Here is a 22,552-nt window from a genome sequence, read left to right on the forward strand (position 1 = left end):
GAATATAATTTAGTTAGTTTATTATTTTATGGGTGTAATGTTTTAATTATGCAAAGATGTAAGTATTATAGAATAAGTATAATAATTTCTCAAATTTTTGTGATATCATTATGTCTTTTTCCTCTTTCATCTTATAGATCAAATCATATAAAGTGTATATTGAAGAAATATGTATTATGTTTGGACAGAGGATTATGGACAGAAGTGTATATTTGGACAGAAGACTATGTACACTATTATGTTAAATATAAAAGATGTATAATTTATTCTTTTATGATGTTTTACATAAACGGTGTAATTAATATTTGTGTATAAATTTTTTCGTGTCTTGGTTCATGGTCTTATACATATTACATGTCTTGAAGTGTAATCAATCATTTTAATAATAAAAATACAAATCTACATCTACATATGGGTTTGGATCCTCTCCTTTAATATTTTCTCTCCAACCCTCTCCTTCACATTTATGTCTTTTATCTCTTTCTAACATTTTATTTCTCTTATTCTATTTATCATTTTTTTTTTAATTCTCTAAACAATTGCATGTGTTTCGATTGAAGGGGAGGATGGATAGAATGAGAGGATCCGTTGTGTCTACATAAATGTAAAAGAATCTACATATATGATAATATGACGACTTCCAAGAGACAATCAAACTTGAGTAACAACTTTAAAATTTATATTTTTAATTAACTATTTTTTATATTTTTAATTATCCTTTTGATAAAAGAATTCCTTTCAAATTTCAAAGACACAAATTTCTTTTGGTTGTTTCATTTGTACGATTATGTTGGGTATATCAACTATATATATTGTCATATCAAGAATTATTTCATGTACAACTATATGTTGCCATATCAAGGGTTATTTCTATGGAAGGGTTGAATATATTGGTGGCTAATGATGATTGTGAAGATAGATATTAATACAATATCAAATGTAGTTTACAAAGAAGTATTAAATAATATTTTTTAGTTAATTAATATTTATTTCTTTACATTTATACATTTTAAATTATCATAGGAAATTTTTTCTAATTTATTGTCTTTCATATTAAGAAATTAATAGTATAATTGCATACATAATCTTAATGACATATAAGATAATTTTATATGCTTTCACATTAAAAAATTAATAGTATACTTACAAACATAATTTAAATGACCTTATTTTTCATATTAAAAAATTAATAGTATACTTACAAATGTAATTTAAATGACCTTATTTTATATGCAACTAAAATATAAAATATCAACTACTAAAAAAATATAATTTTATTTCTAATATATCCGTGCGAAGCAGTAACATATAAGATCAACCTTATTACTAAATGATCATAAATTCTAACCTTTGACAAAATTCTATTTAGTTTCATATACCAATCCTGTTATTATTTTATACTATTATAATAGCATTTAAAAACTTACTTATGAGATCCATTTATTTTAATCTTAAGTTTTTTTTTTATGTTTTATATATGTTTTTCCAATACTTTATTAAAAATAATTCTTATATTGAAAGTAAAATGATTATCTTGATTAACTTATGTATACATAAATATATATATATATATATATATATATATATATATATATATATAAAATAAAAGAAAGAAACATACTTATATTGTCTAAAAAAATTGTAATTATAGTAAAAAAAAATTGTTTACAAGCATATTTTTTACCAAAAAAAACTGCTCCGGCCATAATGGAGAAATAGAAGTAGAAGCAAAACAACGACGCCGCAGAATGTTTCTTTTTCTTATAATTTCTAAAAATAATTTGCAAATATTTATATAATATAAAATAATAATAATAATAAAAATAAAACAAACTTGTCCATAATCCCTAACATATATTTTTGAAGTGGCCATCATCATTCCTTAAACCCCAAAAAAGTTCAGCGGCTCAAAACAATAAACTGCTTGCCGTCACTCACAAACCCAGTTTACCCCACGCTTCCACCGGTCGCCACCGTCATAGCAGAAACTGCATTAGAGCGTCTGACTGCCGAGAATCGCATCCCCGGAGTTCTTCAATTAAGGAAAATTCCTTTGCTCATTCTATTATGGATAAGGAGTCTCTAACCGCTCCTGTGAAAACTGCCGTCGACAAGTTTCAACTCGTTCCCGAATTCCTCAAGGTAACTAACTAACAAACTAATAATCTCATTCGTTATCATAATTGATTATGCATCAACGACGATTTCAGAGATAGTAACACTAACACCGGTGATCAATTTTCAGTCACGGATGATTGTAATCGAATTTTTTTTTTTTTTTTTAGGTTAGAGGATTGGTGAAGCAACATTTGGATTCGTTTAACTACTTTGTTCAAACTGATATCAAGAAAATTGTTCGTGCTAATGATCGTATTCAAGCTACTAGGTATCCGCATATTTATATAAGGTATGGTATTCTGTGCTATGACTGTATTGTGTTTGTTTGAATGTCTTGGAAGTTACTTTTTGGATTGAGAAATTTAAATTCACATATTTGGTACCATGTTCTAAAAAGTTATTAGTATTATTATTGATTTCCAAAGGAAATTATATTCACATATGTGTTGAGGTGATAGGAATGGATGATGTTTATGTTATATGTTAATCAAACATGTCTCTGAGTTTATTACCATTCATGGGGTATATAGCGTATGGTTCTGCGATGAGGAGAATTGATTCTAAATGAATTGATTTTGTAGAATTGATTATGTTTAAAAGTGAGTAGGATGTAAAGAGATTTATGTTTGGATACAATTTATGTAAAAGTGTGTCGAACAATAAGTTTTAATATAAAAATCACGTTTAAACTCTAAAGCTACAAATTGTAGCTACAAGTAGAATCGATTTTGGAGGTAGAATTGATTCTACATTAGAAGAACCAAACATCTCAAAATCATTCCAGAATCAATTCTATACCTCTAGAATTGCTTTTGCCTCTTCCAAAAGGCAAACAAAACATACACATAGTGTGTGTTTGGATTGACGATGAAAAAAATTGACTACAACAAAATTGAGTTTGGTAGAATTGATTTTAATAAAATTGAGTTTAGCATAATTGATTTATGTTTGGATACATTTATGTAAAAGTGAGTTAAACCCAGAAGCTACAAATTTTAGTTTCAAGTAGAATCAATTATGAAGGTAGAATCAATTCTACTTTAAAAGAACCAAACACCTCAAAATCACTACAGAATCAATTCTATACTTCTAGAATAGCTTCTGGCTCTTCCAAAAACCAAATGAAACATGCTAATAGTGTTGTACACTGGATTTGGGAATGGAGAAATGGAGGCAAATGTTTAGCTTATATAAACGTTAGTTAATTTGAATTGAAGCTGAATTTTTTCAACTGTTCTTTATTCTTGATATGTTGGCTCAAATCTTTTAAGTTGTTTTATTACTGATGTGCTAATGAACAACATGACTCATTATGCAGGTTTTTGGATGTCAGAATCGGCAAACCGTCTATAACAACGGATGGTAGTGTTGAGGAGATTAGCCCACAAACATGCAGGCTATCTGACCGAACGTAAGAATCATTTCCCTCATGTTTTTAATTGGATACTACTGAGCTATTGATAGAATTCTAATAATGCTCAAAAGTATTTTCTTGAGTTGCCAGTAAAGTTTTATGATGTTTCAATTTCTTCTACTTTACTTATACTACTATTTGGAAGTAGTGGTCTGACCAAATGTTATTCGCTTTAATTGTGTTGACCTGTTGTGAATTGTGATTCATTTTTGTCTAATAAAAAGGTACGCGGCTCCAATAGTAGTTGACATTGAACATACTCAAGGAAGTCCTGATAACCTAAGAAAAGAGATAAAGGTAATTGACTCCTATTTTAGTAGACTTTGCAAGCAGTCCTCTGGAAATATCAAGAGTTTTGGTTTTAGTTCCCATTAAATTTTGTTTTTGTTTTTAGTCCTTGCAAAAATACCATTTTTTTTCTTTTGTTCCTTGTTGTTTTGTTTTAGTCCCTACAAAATTTATTGATATTGAAATTGTTCCCTATGATCTATTAAATTATTGATTTTAGTCATTCAAAAGAAGTACTAAAATGAATACTACAAGGACAAATTTCAATATGATCAGATTTTGCAAGGCTCAAAACAATGTATGGAGGACTAAAAACAAAATATTGTATTTTGCAATGACTTAAACAAGATATATTTTTTCAGAGGCTAAAACCCAAAAATGGTATATCTGTAAGGACTAAATATATTTAAATCTTATCTTATAAGTTATATCTTCTGAATTTGTTATATGCTCAGTTTTAAGAAATTTAGGTGGAAGTGCTGTTTTAGAGGTTACTGCTTGAAGATTTTGTGTTTAGATGAATTTTTGTTGTTGTGATTGAACTTGAAGTGAAGGTTTGGTGCAGTATTGAAGATGGAAGTTACTGAAACGATATTGACTTGACTTCATGGTTTTATGCCTTTTAGTGTCACTTTTCACTGTTTTGTCAGCAAGTTGCAATTATGCTGATTACCTGATTGTCAAAATAGTTCAGGATACTGATGAATTGATGTTGTTTTTATTGGCATTACATCTCTGGTTCTGCTTAATTATGAGAACAATAATGGCTTTCATATATGTAGCACTTACACTTTATATCGAAGGCGCGGACAATGCTCGCTAACACACCTATGTTTATATTCAATCACTTCCATCTATAATTATTATCAGTGAGTATGTGTATGTGTCAGTGTCGTGTATGGTGTGTGTGTGTGTCAGTGTCGTGTATGGTGTCTATGTGTGTCAATGCTTCATGGCTTTTCCCGTAAAGACTCCCCTCGGGTACCTGTTAAAAACTTCCCTCGGGTACTGTCAAAGAAAATCGATTATTTTCTTTAAATAAGAAAATCCTAACACAGAATGTTTGAGAGTGTTGTCATGGTAATTTAGCTGTGTCTGTAATATCATATCATATATTATGTATTAAAAACTACATTTGTTTCATTGTTTTTGTAGTTCTGTAATGTTATCACTAGTTTCAATGTTTGTTATTCAGTGTGAGATTCTTATCAGGAGTATCCACTTGCACTTTATTGCATTATCAGTAGTATCCACTCACACACGTGGTTAATGAAATGAAATGTGATTGGAAAAATGCAACGATTTTTATTAACTGCAACGATTTTTTTTCTTTCCGCAGAAAGGTATTATGATTGGAAAAATGCCCATTATGTTGCGGAGTAGTTGTTGTGTTTTGTACAACAGAGATGAAGCTGAGCTTGCAAGACTTGGTTTGTTTTATTCATTTAATTGTTTTATTTATCTTCTGCATCTCTCATCATTTTAAGTGAAATCTTACCTTTAGTTTATTCTTTGATTAGGCGAGTGTCCCCTTGATCCTGGAGGATATTTTGTAATCAAAGGGACTGAGAAGGTGATTTTCTGATTCTAAATACTTCTCGATGTTAGGGACTGACTTGAGATTTTTTGTTTAAATTTATGTTTTGAACGGTTTAAAGAAATAGTGTCAGCAATAATTGATGAGTATCATTCATTACAAGAAAGAATAAACTGATAAGCATTTTTCATTGACTTGTCGAACTTGCTTGAGATTAGGGGTTTTACATAAGAGTCCCTGATAGTTGCTTTTGTTTTTGTTTTTGTTTTCTTATCTCATCTAAATATGTCCCCTTTGTCTTTCTTCTAGATTGTTTTCATTTATTTTGTTTACAAAAATATTTCACGAATCTGTTTCAGGTTATTTTAATACAAGAACAACTTTCAAAGAATAGAATAATTATAGACACCGACAAGAAAAAAAAGTAAGTAATTCTCTTTGCATATCATATGCAAATTTATGATTTGGCCCTCTCCTTACTTCCCATTTTATCATGCCTGGTAAGCAAGTAAGAGTGCTTTTGGTTTCTTGGGTGATTGTTTATCACTCCATTGTGCTCGGTGCTCCTCTTCTATCTCTCTCCTTGTGAACTCTCTAATTTTATCCTCAAAAGATAAGTGATGCAGAATAGATTAGGAATTTAGAAAACTGTACTATTTTGATTTATAATTGTGATGATAATTTTACAGATATGAACTGTGGTTTTAATGTGATACATTCATGTTTTTGGTTATTTTGTTGGTGGTTTTGTTATTCTTCCTCAAGTAGTATTTCTGCCTTTTTCCCCTCTATTAAGTTTTATTTTCTCTATCTAGAAACTTGTTGCCTAAATTACTGTTAGCTTTCTATGTGTTGTGCATTTGTCCCGCCATGATAGATTACCGATTGTCCTGATTCATGTTGTATTAAAGTATATTTTGGTTCCTATTTTGGCTTTCAGCATTACTGCATCTGTTACAAGTAGCACGGAGAAAATAAAAACAAAAACTACCATTTTGATGGAAAAAGAGAAGATGTGGTTAGAATTGAATCAATTTCCAAAAAAGGTTTTCACTTAGCCGTTTTCATTGTCTTATTGACCTTTAGCATTTTGATTGGATTATAATTTGGGTTTGGTAATTTTTACTTGCTATATTCAATAGGTTCCTCTTATGATTGTAATGAAAGCTATGGGGATGGAGAGTGATCAAGAAGTTGTACAATTGATTGGAAGAGATCCTCGTTACAGTTTGCTACTTTTGCCCTCCATTGAGGTAATTGACATGTGTGTTTGGTTATGGATGCGTTAGGATAGACAACTTATTAAGTTCTCTTTCACCCAGCAACTTTGGGGTGCTTAAATTTAGCGCTTATTATTAAGCTATGGTAATTATTATAATAAGCTAAAACAACTTATGGACAATAATTATTTTTGCCAAGATGGACATGTCATAGTTTATTTTTCTAAGTATATCGGAACATCAATAAAAATACTTCTGTTACGAGATAACTTCAAATAAATTATAGATAAACTCTTCCAAATGCCTCCTTTGTCAAGTTTAAAATTTTGTCCGCACACATTGAATTATAAAGGATGGTAGAAGCTAGTGGCTCGTATAATAACTACATACTTATCTGCTCTTTCTTAGCATAACAAAGCATATTGTATTATTATTTATGCTATTTGAGATCTGTTAAAAATGTTTGCTCTCTAATCAGGAATGTACAAAAAATGGTGTGTTTACACAAGCCCAAGCATTGGAGTTCCTTGATTCAAAAGTGAGTTCTTTCTTATTCCCATTTTCAAAGGATTGGTTAGATTTAACCTCCTATTAGGAATTATTAGGAATCAAAACTGAATGTGGCAGCTTCTATGCTATTCTATTCGAATCGAGGGCGAGATTATCTAGAACAACTACTAGAGAGAAATGGGTTTCACCCGAGTTGGACGGCCTATAAACTAGGAACCGAAACTGAATCTGGCTACTTCTATTATGTCAAATTATAATTATTTTGGGGCAGTTATGTTTTATTTTTCTGTAAGTTGTGTTTTATTTATTAATTAATTCATTATATGCGTAAGTGATGTAGGCTGATATGTTGAATAAATAGGCAAAGGGAAAGGCTTAGTGGGTTATCTAGAAGTTATTAAGTGGTTAATTGGGGGCGAGAACCAAAACGCTTGAAACTTGGGACGAACCATATCTTTGCTTAACTTTTTATTTGTTAACAATTTATTTTCTGTTGAAGTGTGTAATTGTATGATCCATCTCTGATTCAGAACTTTTCTTCATATATTAATCAGTAACATTCCGTTGTTAATTACAAATATTTCCTATTGGTACTAGTTTCTATCCGATTTCTCCACGGTTTTTCCTTCCACATAGTTTATCCCATTGCAATATTTGTCTATTAATTCTGATCTCTTCCATGTAACCTTCCTAATGCCTTATAACTTAATTGTCTAACTAGATGATTGACTAGATGTTGTCCTTATTCTGTCCTGTGATCCATCCTTATAAATACTAACTTGAAAGAATTTTTCTGAATGTTTGCTTCATCAAAATTGAAAATTAGTGATTTACATACATAGATGTATGATAGTCAAAATTGAGTTCAAGATTATAGTATTGTGCTATCTCTTTGTGGTAGAGTGATATTGTGTCGGTAAAACTTCCAATTTGAATTTGGAGAAAAGAAGACTTTTCCTGTAAATGTTCTAAAGTGTTTTTCATTCTTAAGAATGAAAAACAAAGCAAATTCACTTATTCTTAGATTTTCCACTTTGTTCACAATCTTATACTGTGTTTTCTTTCTTATATCTAATTGATTTTGATGCTTTTGTATTGGGATTATAGAATAAAGAGAAACTAAAGTAGTTAAACTTGTTAGAGTAGTTAGTTAGTTGAGGTTGTTATAGATAGTATGTGTATAAATCAGAGAACACAAAGTGAATAGCGTATCTTTGGAATATTGTAAAGTGAATAGAGTATTCTCTCCTCCGAAGAGGAAACTCTTGAGGATAGGTTCTCGCATAAGTTGAGTCCCCTAGATCAATAGTTCTGATGCCATGTGAAAAATAGGAATAAGACATTTTTTTAATGTGCTTGAGTGAGTAAAACACTCAGCAACCATGATATTTATACACACTACATAATTAATTACAAGTTCAACTCCCTAAATGCATGAATCTAAACATACATGAACCTGAAGACAAATGCTTTTTAATGGGAAGCATACAATGGATTTAACTATTTCCAACAGGCAGTTTCCGATTTTAATTATATACTTCTGTTTCTAATTTTACATGCATATACTTCATATTTAGTTTTGTTTAATTTAATGCTAATGACTTGTGTGCACATCAGGCAAAACGTCCCATGTTTCAAAACACGCAAGCTGAAAAGGTTTTAATCTCTCTATCTCATGTCATTAGATTGTTTATTAATGCATTCTTTTTCTATGTATAAAATAATGTATAAATTTTTCTTTTTTCTTCAACAATTTTCTAACTTGTTATTTGAACCTCTTATGTAGGAAGGAAGAGCATATTCTATCCTAAGAGATGTCTTTCTTGCAAATGTACCGGTAAGTTTTCTTTGAATCATAACAACATTATGAGTTTGTAAGGGTCTTTCTTTTTTCTGAAAGTTTCATCATTTTACAACTTGATTTCATTCTATTGTAATACATGTAATTTGTCTGACCTGGGTTAGGTTTCATCTGATTAGCCGCTTCTTCTGTTATCATTAGGTGCACCAAGATAATTTTCGGCCGAAATGTATATATGTGGCTGTTATGATAAGACGCATAATGGATGCAATTCTAAATGAGGATGCGATGGATGACAAGGTAGTATCTTCTTTTTAACATGAGATCTTAGGTAGTATCTTCTTTTTAACATGAGATCTTAAGTAACTTGAACTCAATTTTACTTGGAACTCAATTTTACTTAGGCTCTGTTTGGTAAAAATAACGGTTTGCTGATAAGTTAGTTGATTGCTTATAACTTATGATCGATGGCTGATGACTGATGGATTATAGTTTGTAGCTGATGGCCTTTTGACTTATAGCTGATAAGCTAATTGAAGTGATTGGTAAAATTAGCGGTTCAATTAGTTGATAAATTAAAATGACATAAAAGACATTTAACATATAATTATAATTATTTTATTTTAAGTTAAAATAAATTTTAAAGGATAGTAGTGGGTTTTAGTTAAAATAATAAGGGTAAAAATGGAAGAAAAAATTATAGGTTATAAGCTATAAGCTAAAACGCTATTTGAAATAGCGTCTTGAAAAAAACTATAAGCTCGTGATGAAAAGACCGTTACCGAACACGTCTTTTAAAATATCTTGCCAAACAGAGCCTTAATAGTCATGAGATATGCACAGATTTTGTGTTCTTCACGGCCTTCATAAGAATTACTAGTCAATTTGGAGCCATATTCCTCTTTGGCCTAAGATTCAATTCATGGAGAATGTGATTAGCTGTTGCATATGCCTATGTAGTTTTGAATGATGTTATTTTACTTCAGAGTTTAATTATATAAAAAATATAAAACATAATTACGACAATTTGGCAGTTCCATAGTTCTGTAGGTGTTTCAACAATATGATTTGCTTTTATCTTGAAACTGAATTGCTTATCATGTTTAAAGCAGTATTAGAAATTAAAGAATACAGTGAAACTGATTTTCTGTTTTGCAATAACATAAATTAACAACTGAGACAACCTCTTTTTAATTAGTGCTTTTATTGTGAAAGCTCATCTGCACAATTTGTATAGGTCTAAGTTAAAAGCACATGACATGTACTCTGCATGTGTAGAATTGTGTATATGTGTTGGCATTGGGCAATAGTTACTATCGACTAACTGTTTCTTTCAACTCATAGGATTATGTGGGGAACAAGCGGTTGGAGTTATCTGGCCAGTTAATCTCTCTTCTTTTTGAGGTACTATCTTGTTGAAATTAGTATACAACTAACTTCTGCAATTATATGTTGCACATCTTTCATTGCATAAGTTATTTTTCTTTCTTTTTCAGGATCTTTTTAAGTCTATGACAACTCACGTCAAGATGACGGCAGACAAATTGTTGGATAAGTCAGACAAGGCTAAAAATTTTGACTTCTCTCGTGTAAGTTCTTTTAATATTTTTAATTAAACATGTGAAAGAAATCAAAGCATTTTTTTTCATCAAATCCAATCTCTCTGAAGCTATCCAAAAGTCTAGGGCTGATCCCTCTTTAACAGTTCCTTTTGCTCAATTCTCTTTCCATGTCATTCCTCATATTTATTTGGATTCCATGTCCAAGATGATCCTTTATTTATTTATTCTTATTATGCATGGGATTTCCTCCCATGTCTTGTATAAGTTGCTCCTCATAAAAAAACCACAAGGTACTGAAAATTCTATTTCGTATCGTTGATTGTCATCCAATTACAACATGCATCAACTACACATATACTTTTGTTGGATACCAGTATAGCATGCCTCAGCATAGATGAAGTTGACAAAAACATATGGACGCTGATTTACTTGCAAATCTATGATCATGATAGAGTCATGTTTTCTTGGGAAGCTCCAAAATTTATCATATTCATTATCAATATAAAATCTTTTAAATGCGGCTTGTTTGTACACATGAAAGGCATACTTCACTGGTTTTATCACCTGATCTTAGTATCTCTGGGTGTTTTCATAGATACTTGTTAGTCAGGATTGTATCTCCCCTGGTTTGGAAAGGACTCTCTCAACTGGTAATTTTGAGGTTAAGAGGTTCAGGATGCAGAAAAGTGGAGTGACACAGGTTGTTTATTGTTTCCCTTTTTTAATGTTTCCTTTCTATCTGCAAATATTTCTTCTAATGGAATTTTTTTCCAGGTGCTACAAAGGTTATCATTTATAAGTGCTTTGGGCCAAATGACAAGAGTCCAGCCACAGTTTGAGAAGTCCAGGAAAGTAAGTGGCCCTAGAGCTTTGCAGCCTAGCCAGGTAAGCTGCTATCCACTCGAGAACCTTCTTGATATATCATTCTGATATTGCATTGTTTTTTTGGATGGAACATGATGATTTTGTTTGATCTTTGTAGCCTACCTAAGGGCTTTATTGTTGTTGTGCTCTTATGTTGCATTGGCCTTTTATTCTAGATGTTAAGAAATTGTTTTCACTTATGAACTTATTGTACCTTATATTCTAAATTCTTCTTTGACACAGTGGGGCATGCTTTGTCCATGTGATACTCCTGAAGGTGAAGCCTGTGGACTAGTAAAGAACCTGGCATTGATGACTCATGTCACTACTGATGAAGAGGAAGCCCCCCTGATTTCTCTGGTATGTTTTATGTGTTTTATGTCACTGGATGATGGAATTTTTTTCATTTTTCGTTTATTAGTAATACTAACTGTGATTAGCTAATGACTTGCTGTGTTTTATGTATTTGTCTAAATAGGATTGTGTTTCACTCTTTGATGCTCTTCTCTTGGTTATTATATATGTGTGTGTGTTTATGTGTATGTTTTTTTTTTTGTTTTTGTTATTTTATTTAACTAGTTATTGTGCTTCAATTTAACTTGTATTGTTAAAAAAAGATTTAAGATAGAACATGTTTCCAAGTGCGTTATTGTTTACTTTAGGTGTTTTACATTTTGTGTTATATTATTTCAATAACAGTGCTATAGTTTGGGTGTTGAAAACATGGAACATCTCTCTGGAGAAGAGCTTCATACACCCGATTCCTTTCTTGTCGTTTTTAATGGTTTGATCCTTGGCAAGCACAGGAGACCACGGGTATTGATATGCTTTTTATCATATACTATTTGTACTTACTCAAATATGCATTCATTATTATTTCATTTATCGTAAACCTTAATATTTTATTGTTCTAGCGTTTTGCTACTGCAATGAGAAAGTTGCGGAGAGCTTGTCTGATTGGCGAGTTTGTGAGTATCTATGTCAATGAAAAGCAGGTGAGTAGTTCTGTTGCAGTTGATTCTTTTTACATTTTATTCTCATTGTTTTGTACTTATACTATTTATTTATTTATTTCTAGTTCAATCATTTTTTCGGGTTGGTGATTTCTCTTAATATCTTAATTGGTGGATGTTTCAGTTTTTACTTTCATATTTAAAAATATGGTTATAGTGTTTGTGTTTGTAAAGTATGTTATATTTAAAAATATGCCAAGAATATACTATTTCACTCTAGTTTCATTGCTGAGAATGAAACTTTCAATATTATTGAACGAGTTGAAGTGTACAAGCTATAATATAAATAATTAGACCAATTCTATTTACTTGGTAAATAAATACACTAATGCTGATTATTGCAAGTATTATTCTCCTAATAATTATAACAATTGCTATCTTTTTCCACTAGCTATGGGTTAGCTCAAAATCTATACTATTGTGCTTCCTTCAACTATTGTAATGTTAGAAGGGAGTGAGTTGAAACTGTTATTAACGGACAAAAACATGTTTTCAGTGTTGTGTTTACTTAGCTTCAGATGGTGGTAGAGTTTGCCGTCCTCTTGTCATTGCTGACAAAGGAATATCAAGAGTCAAAGCTCATCATATGAAAGAGTTAAAGGTAATCTTATCATATGCTTTTATCTTGAAATAGAGAATGAAAGCTGTTTATGAGAATATTAACTCAAATGTGCTTTCAGGATGGAGTGTGCACATTTCATGACTTTTTACGTAAGGGCTTGATTGAGTATCTTGATGTCAATGAGGAAAACAATGCTATGGTGTGTTTTTCTAAAATTAAATATAGCTTATTTTGTCTTTGAAATCTTATTCTTGACAACCAGTGTCTCTTTTTAATTTATTTAATTTTTTTTTATAGATTGCTTTATATGAAGGAGGTGCAACATTAGAAACTACCCATATTGAGATTGAGCCCTTCACTATCTTAGGAGTTTGCGCGGGGCTAATTCCATATCCTCATCATAATCAATCTCCGAGAAACACTTATCAGGTTGTTCCTCCTTGCCCCCCTTTGGTTTTAAGTTAGTAACTAAGATACTCCCTCCGTCCCAAATTATAAGAGAAAGTCACTTTTTAGATTCATTGAATAATTAATGTATCTAGTCCATATATAGACCAGATACATTAATTATTCAATGAATCTAAAAAGTGAATTTCTCTTATAATTTGGGACAGAGGGAGTATTTCACTTGCAAGAATAGACAATGTTCATTTCCGTTCTTGAAATAACTTATGTTTTTTTCACTGTAGTGTGCAATGGGAAAGCAAGCTATGGGAAATATAGCATATAACCAGGCAAGTAAAAAGTTTGTTATTTATGCAGCTTAAACACTACTATTGAATGATCTTCAAACTTGATGAAAATATTATCCATAAATTTCTTAACAAATTTATTAAATTTAGACTAATTTTTTTTAATGAGTCAATTTCTGTTAGCTTTATTCTTTAGTGTGTACGGAATTAAATACAAACATATGTTTATGTGTGCTAATATTGTTTTTGAAATATACTTGAATCATATGGTCTCTTTTTAAAATGATATGCAGCATGAATTTTTGTCTGAGTTACTCTGCTTTGAAGTGAGGACTTCTATGTTATTGTGCATTTTATTGCCTGGAACCCGAAGTTCTTAAATTTAATGTCCATAAAAGTTTGTTATCTTTGCCCCCCACTCCCCCACCATATTAGAACCTATTTGTGCTTGAAGGTTTGACATGATATATGTTTTATTGATTTTTATTTTTGATTATTATGAAGTTAGAATAGGTGAAGTTTGCACTGTATGCTAGTTCTGCGATTGTAGAGGTGTTGTAATGCTTCAATCATGTTAATACTTTGGTTGGTGGTCTAATTCGAAAGTATAGAAATGAATATATGTCTAAGCAAAATAGTTTACACGAGAACCTAATATTAGGTTTTTATATTAGGGCTAAATCTTTACCGGCCTAATCATTATTCTTAATACTCACCCCCACCCCCCACCACGTCCTACACTATTGAGTTTGGTGTGCTGACAATTTGGTTGGTGGTCCAAATCAATAGCTATTATAAGATTTTAGATTTTTATCATGAATCTTACTCATCCTTACAAAACTGGTTGTAAGGTATGTAGTGCCACTCTTTATACTGTTTCAATGCAGGCCTTAAATTTTTTCCAATAACTGATGAGTTGTAACAGTTTTCAATGAAGCACCAATAATTTGAAAAAAATGAATAAATTGAACTTAATCGCAAGAATATGTTTGTTCTATATTAGAGATAAACTTCAATATTCCATGCTTAGTGATGAAGTTTTGATTTGGCTTTTTAGCTCCGACGGATGGACACCTTACTTTATCTATTGGTTTATCCCCAACGACCTTTGCTGACAACAAAATCAATTGAGCTGGTTAGTAATGCTTCCATTGTTTTATTTTTCAATGTGTCAAGGGCTCTTGTTAATCTTTACTCTTTTAGGTTGGATATGATAAGCTTGGAGCAGGTCAGAATGCCACTGTAGCTGTAATGAGCTACAGTGGTTATGATATTGAGGATGCAATTGTCATGAACAAGTCATCTCTTGACCGAGGCTTTGGTCGTTGTATAGTTATGAAAAGGTATATAGTATTTTATTTGGGGATCTCACTTCTCTGGTTGCGACATATTTCATTGATATGTTTTTAAAGTAGCAATGTCAAGCTTGATAGTCTTGAATGTTTAGGTATGTTGCCGTTAGACAAAAATATCAGAATGGCACGCAAGATCGAATACTAAGGCCCAATAGAGCTGCAGACCCAGGGGGACATATGCAGGTGATATGCCTTCAGTTTGCATAGTAATTAATTTTTAATTGATTACATAAGATGTATTGAACTAAAATTGAATATTTCAATACTTTTAAAAGGAATGTGTATATATGTACAAGAAATGTATATAGGACTAATGTATTCTTACTACAATTAAATCAGTAATTCATTTTTCCCTAGCTCTTGAGATATCATCAGTGCTCTCGAAACCTGTAAGCCGCCGCCTCTGACTATGCAACAGAAAACCCTAGACAACACTCTTCATTACTGTCTCAATCATTCCTGCGATGACAACTTCACGTTGTGTTTACAGTCTAATATTTACATTACTCTCCCTTAAGCTGGTGAATGGATATCAATCATTTCAAATTAGCTAGTAAGTTGGCTGAATCGCTCTGTTGGTAAACCCTTTATAAACACACCTGTCAGCTGAGGCCCATTGGTACGATGGCGGTACTTATAAATCCACTATCCAACTTTTCTTTGATGAAATGTCGATCAATCTCAATGTGTTTTGTGCGAGAGATGCTTATAATATGTGAACTTGCACATAGCTCTGAACCTTGCTTCAGCGCTTATTCGAGCTATAGTACATTTTGTGTCTTACTCCTCCAAGTAACAAGGTTTTCATACAAGAATGTACTATAGTCTGAAGTAGATCTTCTATCAACTTTCCCACCAACTTCTGACACCCACCCTTGTCAACTTTGACACTTTCCTCTTTGCACTTTAACTTTAACTGAAAGCTGTTTTCAAGCTAGTCTTCTAACTCAGACATTTTTTTATGTTAGGAAATCATACTTTTCAATGTTAGGAAGTTCTCATTTTTCTTAAGTTGGGAAGTAATTCTAACAGGGAAACAAGCCTTTATGATTTTCTAGATTCCTTAAAGTCTAGAATCCTTATTTCCTTTATTTATTTACCAGTTTCCAGGTTTCCTTGTAAAGTTCTTTTTTTTATTAGTTTCCCCATTTCCTTGTATATTCGCATATTCTGACTTTATTGCTGAGATTAAATACATTGTCTAATCCCTAAATCAGTTCTTGGGTAAGTAAATAATTCTCCCCCGTGTTTTCTTGCTTGCTCTAGATACTTGATGATGATGGAATTGCTGCTCCTGGAGAAATTATTAGGCCAAATGACATTATGGTAAACAAGCAATCACCAATTGATACGCAGACTCAAGGATCTATGGCTAACTTGCCCGATAGGTTTGTTTTATTAACATTAAAATTTTACTGTGGTTAAGCTTGTGTTAAATAGATTTTTCTTCATGTTTTTCCTAAATGGTTTCCTTATATGCAGTGCATATCGGTCCAGTCATTCATCTTTCAGTAAATGTCATGGAGGTGAAGTAGTTGATAGAGTAGTTCTTTGCAATGATAAGGATAGCAACATGTGTATCAAACTTCTAGTCCGTCACACAAGGAGGCCTGAGGTAAAGTTTTGTTCGGGTTATTGTGAGGTTCTGTTCTTGATTTAAAGCAGCTGACTGATTTCTCTGGCTGTATTTGTTTCCTTAGCTTGGTGATAAATTCAGTAGCAGACATGGGCAAAAAGGTGTTTGTGGAACAATTGTCCAGCAGGAAGACTTCCCATTTTCTGAGAAAGGCATTTGTCCAGATCTGATTATGAATCCTCATGGGTTTCCAAGGTAATTCATATCATTCTCACTAGTTATATGTTGAAACATTATAGGAAACCCCCATTTTCTGTAAATAATTGAAGTAATTTTTTTTTTATTACACCAATGCTCCTCTATTTTCTCGATGACATCATTCTAATTTCTAAATAATATATGCTACGCTACTCCTATTTTTTAGCCTTTAAGGATACATAATAGTTTTCCTCTTAACAAAAGGATACTTTATAGCCCATTGGCTTTACTATAGCCCATAGTCCAATAGTTGTACAATAAATATTGACACTAAAATGGAGCGGGATTCTGAACTTCAAAGTAATGTTATATTCAAATAAGATTAATGTTCTTCAGATGGAGAAGAAAACAAACAGTAAAGTTAGCATTTTTTATTTCTTTAATGAAAGTTTGACAGTACCAAAATGTTGGGGTGTTAATGTCTGGGATATGTATAACTTGTGTGAGAACATCAGGAGTTCACTGAGGCCAACTTTGAGGCACTGCCTTTTTTATTTGTTTACCAATATACTTATTGAACATATCTAAAAGTGGGTGTCACAATGCATTTTTTAAAGATGATATAGTTGTTGATAATGAGGAATTAAATCGGAAAGTACAGATGTGATTCGTGAAGGAGTGTGTGCTATGCGGTAGAGTATCATGGCTCAAGTGGTCTTTTTGTAGAATGGATGTGATTTATCTTTTATGTTTAACATTAAAAAAACTTTTTAAATTAATAAACGTAAGTACAATGTTACATGTGTTCTGGATGCGAACTAATATTTTTTATGGGATCAGTCGAATGACAGTTGGAAAGATGATAGAGCTTCTTGGAGGGAAAGCAGGGGTGTCATGTGGTAAATTTCATTATGGTAGTGCTTTTGGGGAAGAAAGTGGTCATGCTGACAAGGTTGAAACCATAAGGTATCATGTTTCTTTCTGGTAAGTTTTTTATGGTTTATCTATTTAGTGCGCTCATCGTTTTCTTGCTTTGGCAGTGAAACTCTTGTGAAACACGGCTTCAACTACAGTGGCAAAGACTTCATTTATTCAGGTATTCATTTCACTTAAGAATTCTCGGTTGTAGTTGCAAATGAAAGTATCTTTTCAATGAAGAGTATTATGTTATCAATGATAGATATTTTGTTTAGAGTGGTTATGGTAGTACCTAATATTGCAGAAGCTTTATGTTAGGATTCTTAGGAGTGTCAATAGGCATAACATTGATCAAGGTTGTATCCTCTTGAATTTCCATTGTACGCTTGCTGTAGGAAATTACTTTTAAACATTTTGTTTTAAAATGTTGATAATAATTTCGTAATTTTCGTTTTAATTTAATTGGGCATGCCCATGGTGTTGACTGTTTGTAACAACAATGTTGTCAATGTACACAACTAAGTATAAGTAAAACCAAGTAGTCATACTTACTCCTTATCTTAGCAAACTATTGAATCGAAGTGCTAAATCTACCCTACTAAGCCGTAGGGAATTGCTTGAGCCATATAGAGATTTGCAAAGATGAAAAAGTTGTCTTGTATCGACATGCTCTGTGCAACAAATCTAGGAGGTTGCTCCATATCAAATCTTGATTGAGATTATCATGGATGAATGCATTTTGTGGAAAAGGTGTACCGTAATACAATTCAAAAACCTGGGATAACCTTTAGCAACTAGTTGAGGCTTGAGCCGGTCATCAAGATTCACTCGAACTATGAAGATATGCCAACGGCCTATGACTGTCTTCCTTGGAGGAAGGGAAACATGGTTCTAATGTTCCACACCATTAAGTACACAACTTTGATCAAGTCATTCTAGAAGTGAAAAGGCTTAACCTATGGTCCCCGGAATGTTGATGTAACATGGATTTACAAAAGTGGCTAAGTAATGTTGAGCACATACGAGTGAAGAAAACAAAAAGAGAAAAAAGTCTCTTCTACCCTACTTCACTCTTCTCATTATCTCTGATAACAAACATAGGCTAAAGGTTACACTTCTTAGGATTGGTCCAAGTCATGCATACTTAACCTTGAATTTCCTATCTTACGGTTTTCAAAAAAGATTAATTTTTTTATGATATTGGCAGTACCAATCTATTCTTTTATGCTTTTCTCAACTAATCTCATCCGGGCGGTCTTAGTATCTCTCTTGTTCTGAGATGATATATGTTTATGCTTGTATTCCTCTGCCTAGAAGTCTGAATGGAGCTGCTAATTGTTTGTGTGTTCTGTTGTACCAACAATCAAACCCTGCCCTTGTCATTTTTTTAGGCTATGTTTGGGAGTTTGGAGGGGAAGGGAGGGGAGGGCTTTGGAAAATAGGAAGAATTGGGTGAAAAGGATAAAAAGATTTTGGGTAGGAGGGTTTTGGAGGGTTTGAGTTTATTCATAACACCAAAAACCCCATAAAATGGGGGAACTCAAAAATTGTATTGAAGGAGGGTTTTGGAGGGTTTTGAAGGGCTTACATAAATTTTTCAAATATCTTTTAGGTTGTTATAGTATTCTGAAAATTAAAAATTTAGCAATGATAATGACTCTTTTATCATTCTAAACAAAATCATTTTTTTAAAAAATGTCAAATATTTTTCTATATTTTTTTTAAATTTTCGTTTTTAGAAGCCTTCCCCTCCCCTCCCCTCCAAACTCCCAAACATAGCCTTAGTGTCCCAACTCACAAGTAGAGGGATTACAAAAAACAAATACCATTTTGAGGTTTGGCTTTGGAGGCAAGGTTTTTTATTGTCCTTAGACAATATGGAAAAAACTACCATAAACTCACACAAGGTGGAAGATCCTAGTATCAAACCTGGGACACCATAGAAAATATCCAGCTTAACTATGTTGGAATTGCTGGTTGACAAATAATATACGTAGGTTTAACTACTAATGAACAGTGACATTGTTTTTTTGAGATGAGGGTGAGGATATAAATAAGGGAATAAACTCAAAGAAGGTAACATCTACCTAGACAAAAGTTTAATTGAGTAGGAGAGTAACACCATAACTTTTTTGTTACTGTGTTATGTGAAATGAGCGAAAAAGAATTGTAAAGCTAACGTGGGCATTATTTGGTAATCTTTATTATACTAGCATTGTATTCCTAATCGACTAAGGAAGCAAATCAGGGGCCTTTTTGGTGCTCTGCTTATATGTGATTTTGACCAAATTCATGAATTATGACAGGTTTATGAAGCATAATTGGATTGATTAGATTTTACAGGCTTTGTCATGGGGCTATTCTGAATAGTATTGAATTGTTAATCTCTTATTTTCTGTTGACAATTAAATATTTAAGTGATACTTCAGCAGTATGGTATTCCTCTTTTGTATTTATCAATTTAAGAGGTGTTTTGGTTTATTTTTTTTAGGTATTACTGGTTGCCCATTACAAGCATATATTTTTATGGGGCCAATATACTATCAGAAATTAAAACATATGGTGAGTTTGAAATCATTTTATTAAAAATGAAGTTAGTATTATGTTTCACAGTAAAGGTTTGGTCATTTTAAAAATACTTAGTCCCTTTGCACTTAATATCCATTTATATTGCTGCTAGTATAGTGATCTAGATCAAAGTGAAAATATTTATTTTATTAATTATTAATACGATGGCATTCTAATATTGCTTAGGGAAGTTTATTATTCATCATAGTGGTAACTTACCTTATATTCATACCAATAAACTCACCAGCAAAACTTCTGTTGATGATCAGGTGCTCGATAAGATGCATGCTCGTGGTAGTGGCCCTCGTACCCTGCTAACTAGACAACCTACAGAAGGGAGAGCTAGAAATGGAGGTGTTCAATTTATGCTTTTGAAGTGTTTTTGAATTAATGAGGGACTTGTTCGAAGTATTATTTGAGAATTACCTCAACTTATTTATTGTTTCTTGTAAAACGGGATTTCTTGATCTCCTGGATTTTATTTTATCTTATTTATATCTTCCCTTAAAGTGGAATGCTTTGAGATCTCCATTATTAAAGATCGGTTAACTATTGAGTTTAACATCACTTTTTCCCTATATTTTTAGGTCTACGAGTCGGAGAAATGGAACGTGATTGCTTAATTGCGTACGGTGCTAGTATGTTGATTTTTGAGCGACTCATGTTATCGAGTGATCCTTATGAAGTTCAGGTGTGTGGAAAGTGTGGGTTGTTAGGATATTACAACCATAAGTTGAAAACTGGTGTTTGTTCATCTTGTAAGAATGGAGACCAGATTTCAACCATGAAGCTACCATATGCATGCAAACTCTTGATTCAGGTAATGAAAGTGTTGGATCATAGATATATACTAATTACTATATTTTATACCTTATGAATGTATGTTGATCAATTTAGTCTGAATTTCAAAATTCCAGGAACTCCAATCGATGAATATTGTTCCACGCTTAAAACTAGCAGATGCCTGAATTAACATAATGCATTCACCTCTCCAGTCAATACAATCCTGTTCGATATTAGAAGTCCTCCAAGCAATTAGTTTTTTTACTATTTATTAACAATTTTGTAAGGTTATTAGTTGATGCTGCACACTGTAAAAAGATAAGTTATTTTGACTTATCTTGTTTCATTTATATGTTTAAATTATATTTCATTTATATTTGTTTAAATTATTAGTTTCATTGATAAGTTATTCTGTCTAATTTATTGTAAGCTTCAGTTAAGGTATACATGTTTTTAAACTTCAATTTTAAACTTAATTTATTGAAATCTGAGCGCTGCTTTTATCTCCCAATCACTTTTAGAAAAACTGAATCCCTCACACATTCACCATTTTAGAAGGATAAAAAATACGCAATTATTTTCATGCATTGTTCTGGAAATGTAAAAAAATGTTCGTTACCTTTTCAGAATAGTGAATTCGAATGGTTCTTTCCATGGTTCATAAACGGTAGGGGGAGAGAAGTAGCTCTCTTGAGATTTTGGTGTCTTGATCACAATGTGGAATTTGGAATTTTAGTGTTGTCTTAAATGGAGTGTGTATTTTTGTACTTCTAAACCAATGCATATAATGTCCAAACATTTGGGGAAAAAAAGGTAAGGAAATGTGTGTTAACTCCATGAATTTTTTGATTTTTTTTTAATACTTGTGCATTTTACTAAGAGCAGTACCTTTTTTTTACTCTTAGTGCCACATCTTTGTGACAAATTCAAAATGCTTACTAAATACTAAATATGGAAATATATTTTTGGATGCACTAAAAACTCATGAAAAATTCAGAAGTTCAAATAGAAATAGAGAATGAAATTTAACATCAATCATTTATTGTAATGATATATATTAAAGATATAACATTATATAAATAATTGTTAATGTAATTTTAATATTATATTTCATCATCAAGTGATGGTTGATGATGTTTCAACATCTTTAGAATATTTTTGGTCAAATGTTACGACCTTTGCATCCACCTCGATCAGACCTTTTGTTTCATATTGATGAAATGTACGTTCAACTCATCCTTTCTGCTAAATCATTCAATTGAGGAGTTTTAGGAGGAGTATTTACATGTGCAATACCATGATGCTTGCAATAGGTATCAAATGGTCCACTATACTCACCACCATTATCAAAACGAATACATTTAAGCTTCTCTCTTGTATGCCTCTCTACCATAGTATGGAATTCTTCAAACTTCTCCAACACTTGGTCTTTTGTCTTCAAGGCATAAATTCATAGTTTCATGGAGCAGTCATTAATAAAGGTAACAAAATAATGTGCACCACTAAATTTTTTTTACCTTTAATGAACCACAAACATCAGAATGTACTAATTGAAGCAACTTTAACTTCTTTG

The 22,552-nt window shown here is 31.9% G+C and overlaps 1 protein-coding gene across 1 annotated transcript; it reads left to right on the forward strand.

Moving 5' to 3' along the window:
- The first annotated feature begins 1,848 nt into the window (after positions 1 to 1,848).
- Positions 1,849 to 21,342, forward strand: LOC131616479 (DNA-directed RNA polymerase III subunit 2-like). Its single transcript, XM_058887814.1, has 36 exons — positions 1,849 to 2,142; positions 2,286 to 2,407; positions 3,437 to 3,529; positions 3,757 to 3,829; positions 5,160 to 5,250; positions 5,341 to 5,393; positions 5,717 to 5,781; positions 6,298 to 6,403; positions 6,500 to 6,610; positions 7,056 to 7,115; positions 8,705 to 8,743; positions 8,874 to 8,924; positions 9,090 to 9,188; positions 10,233 to 10,292; positions 10,385 to 10,477; positions 11,046 to 11,150; positions 11,225 to 11,335; positions 11,558 to 11,674; positions 12,014 to 12,130; positions 12,229 to 12,309; positions 12,824 to 12,928; positions 13,008 to 13,088; positions 13,187 to 13,318; positions 13,579 to 13,623; positions 14,639 to 14,716; positions 14,785 to 14,924; positions 15,029 to 15,119; positions 16,203 to 16,324; positions 16,419 to 16,551; positions 16,637 to 16,767; positions 17,551 to 17,676; positions 17,751 to 17,806; positions 20,120 to 20,190; positions 20,466 to 20,550; positions 20,784 to 21,016; positions 21,114 to 21,342. Exons 1-36 carry the CDS (start codon positions 2,068 to 2,070, stop codon positions 21,162 to 21,164), a joined length of 3,402 nt encoding a protein of 1,133 aa, XP_058743797.1. The 5' UTR covers positions 1,849 to 2,067; the 3' UTR covers positions 21,165 to 21,342.
- The last annotated feature ends 1,210 nt before the right edge of the window (positions 21,343 to 22,552 follow it).

Source organism: Vicia villosa, linkage group LG7 (assembly GCF_029867415.1).
Source record: "Vicia villosa cultivar HV-30 ecotype Madison, WI linkage group LG7, Vvil1.0, whole genome shotgun sequence".
NCBI lineage: Eukaryota > Viridiplantae > Streptophyta > Magnoliopsida > Fabales > Fabaceae > Vicia > Vicia villosa.

Excerpts from the sequence above, each read along its gene's own strand:
- LOC131616479 (XM_058887814.1), top strand. The coding sequence starts at position 2,068 with ATGGATAAGGAGTCTCTAACCGCTCCTGTGAAAACTGCCGTCGACAAG. Across the intron at positions 11,151-11,224 it reads AGAAAAGTGGAGTGACACAG|GTGCTACAAAGGTTATCATT; the intron begins GTTGTTTATTGT and ends ATTTTTTTCCAG. Across the intron at positions 17,677-17,750 it reads GACAAGGTTGAAACCATAAG|TGAAACTCTTGTGAAACACG; the intron begins GTATCATGTTTC and ends TTGCTTTGGCAG.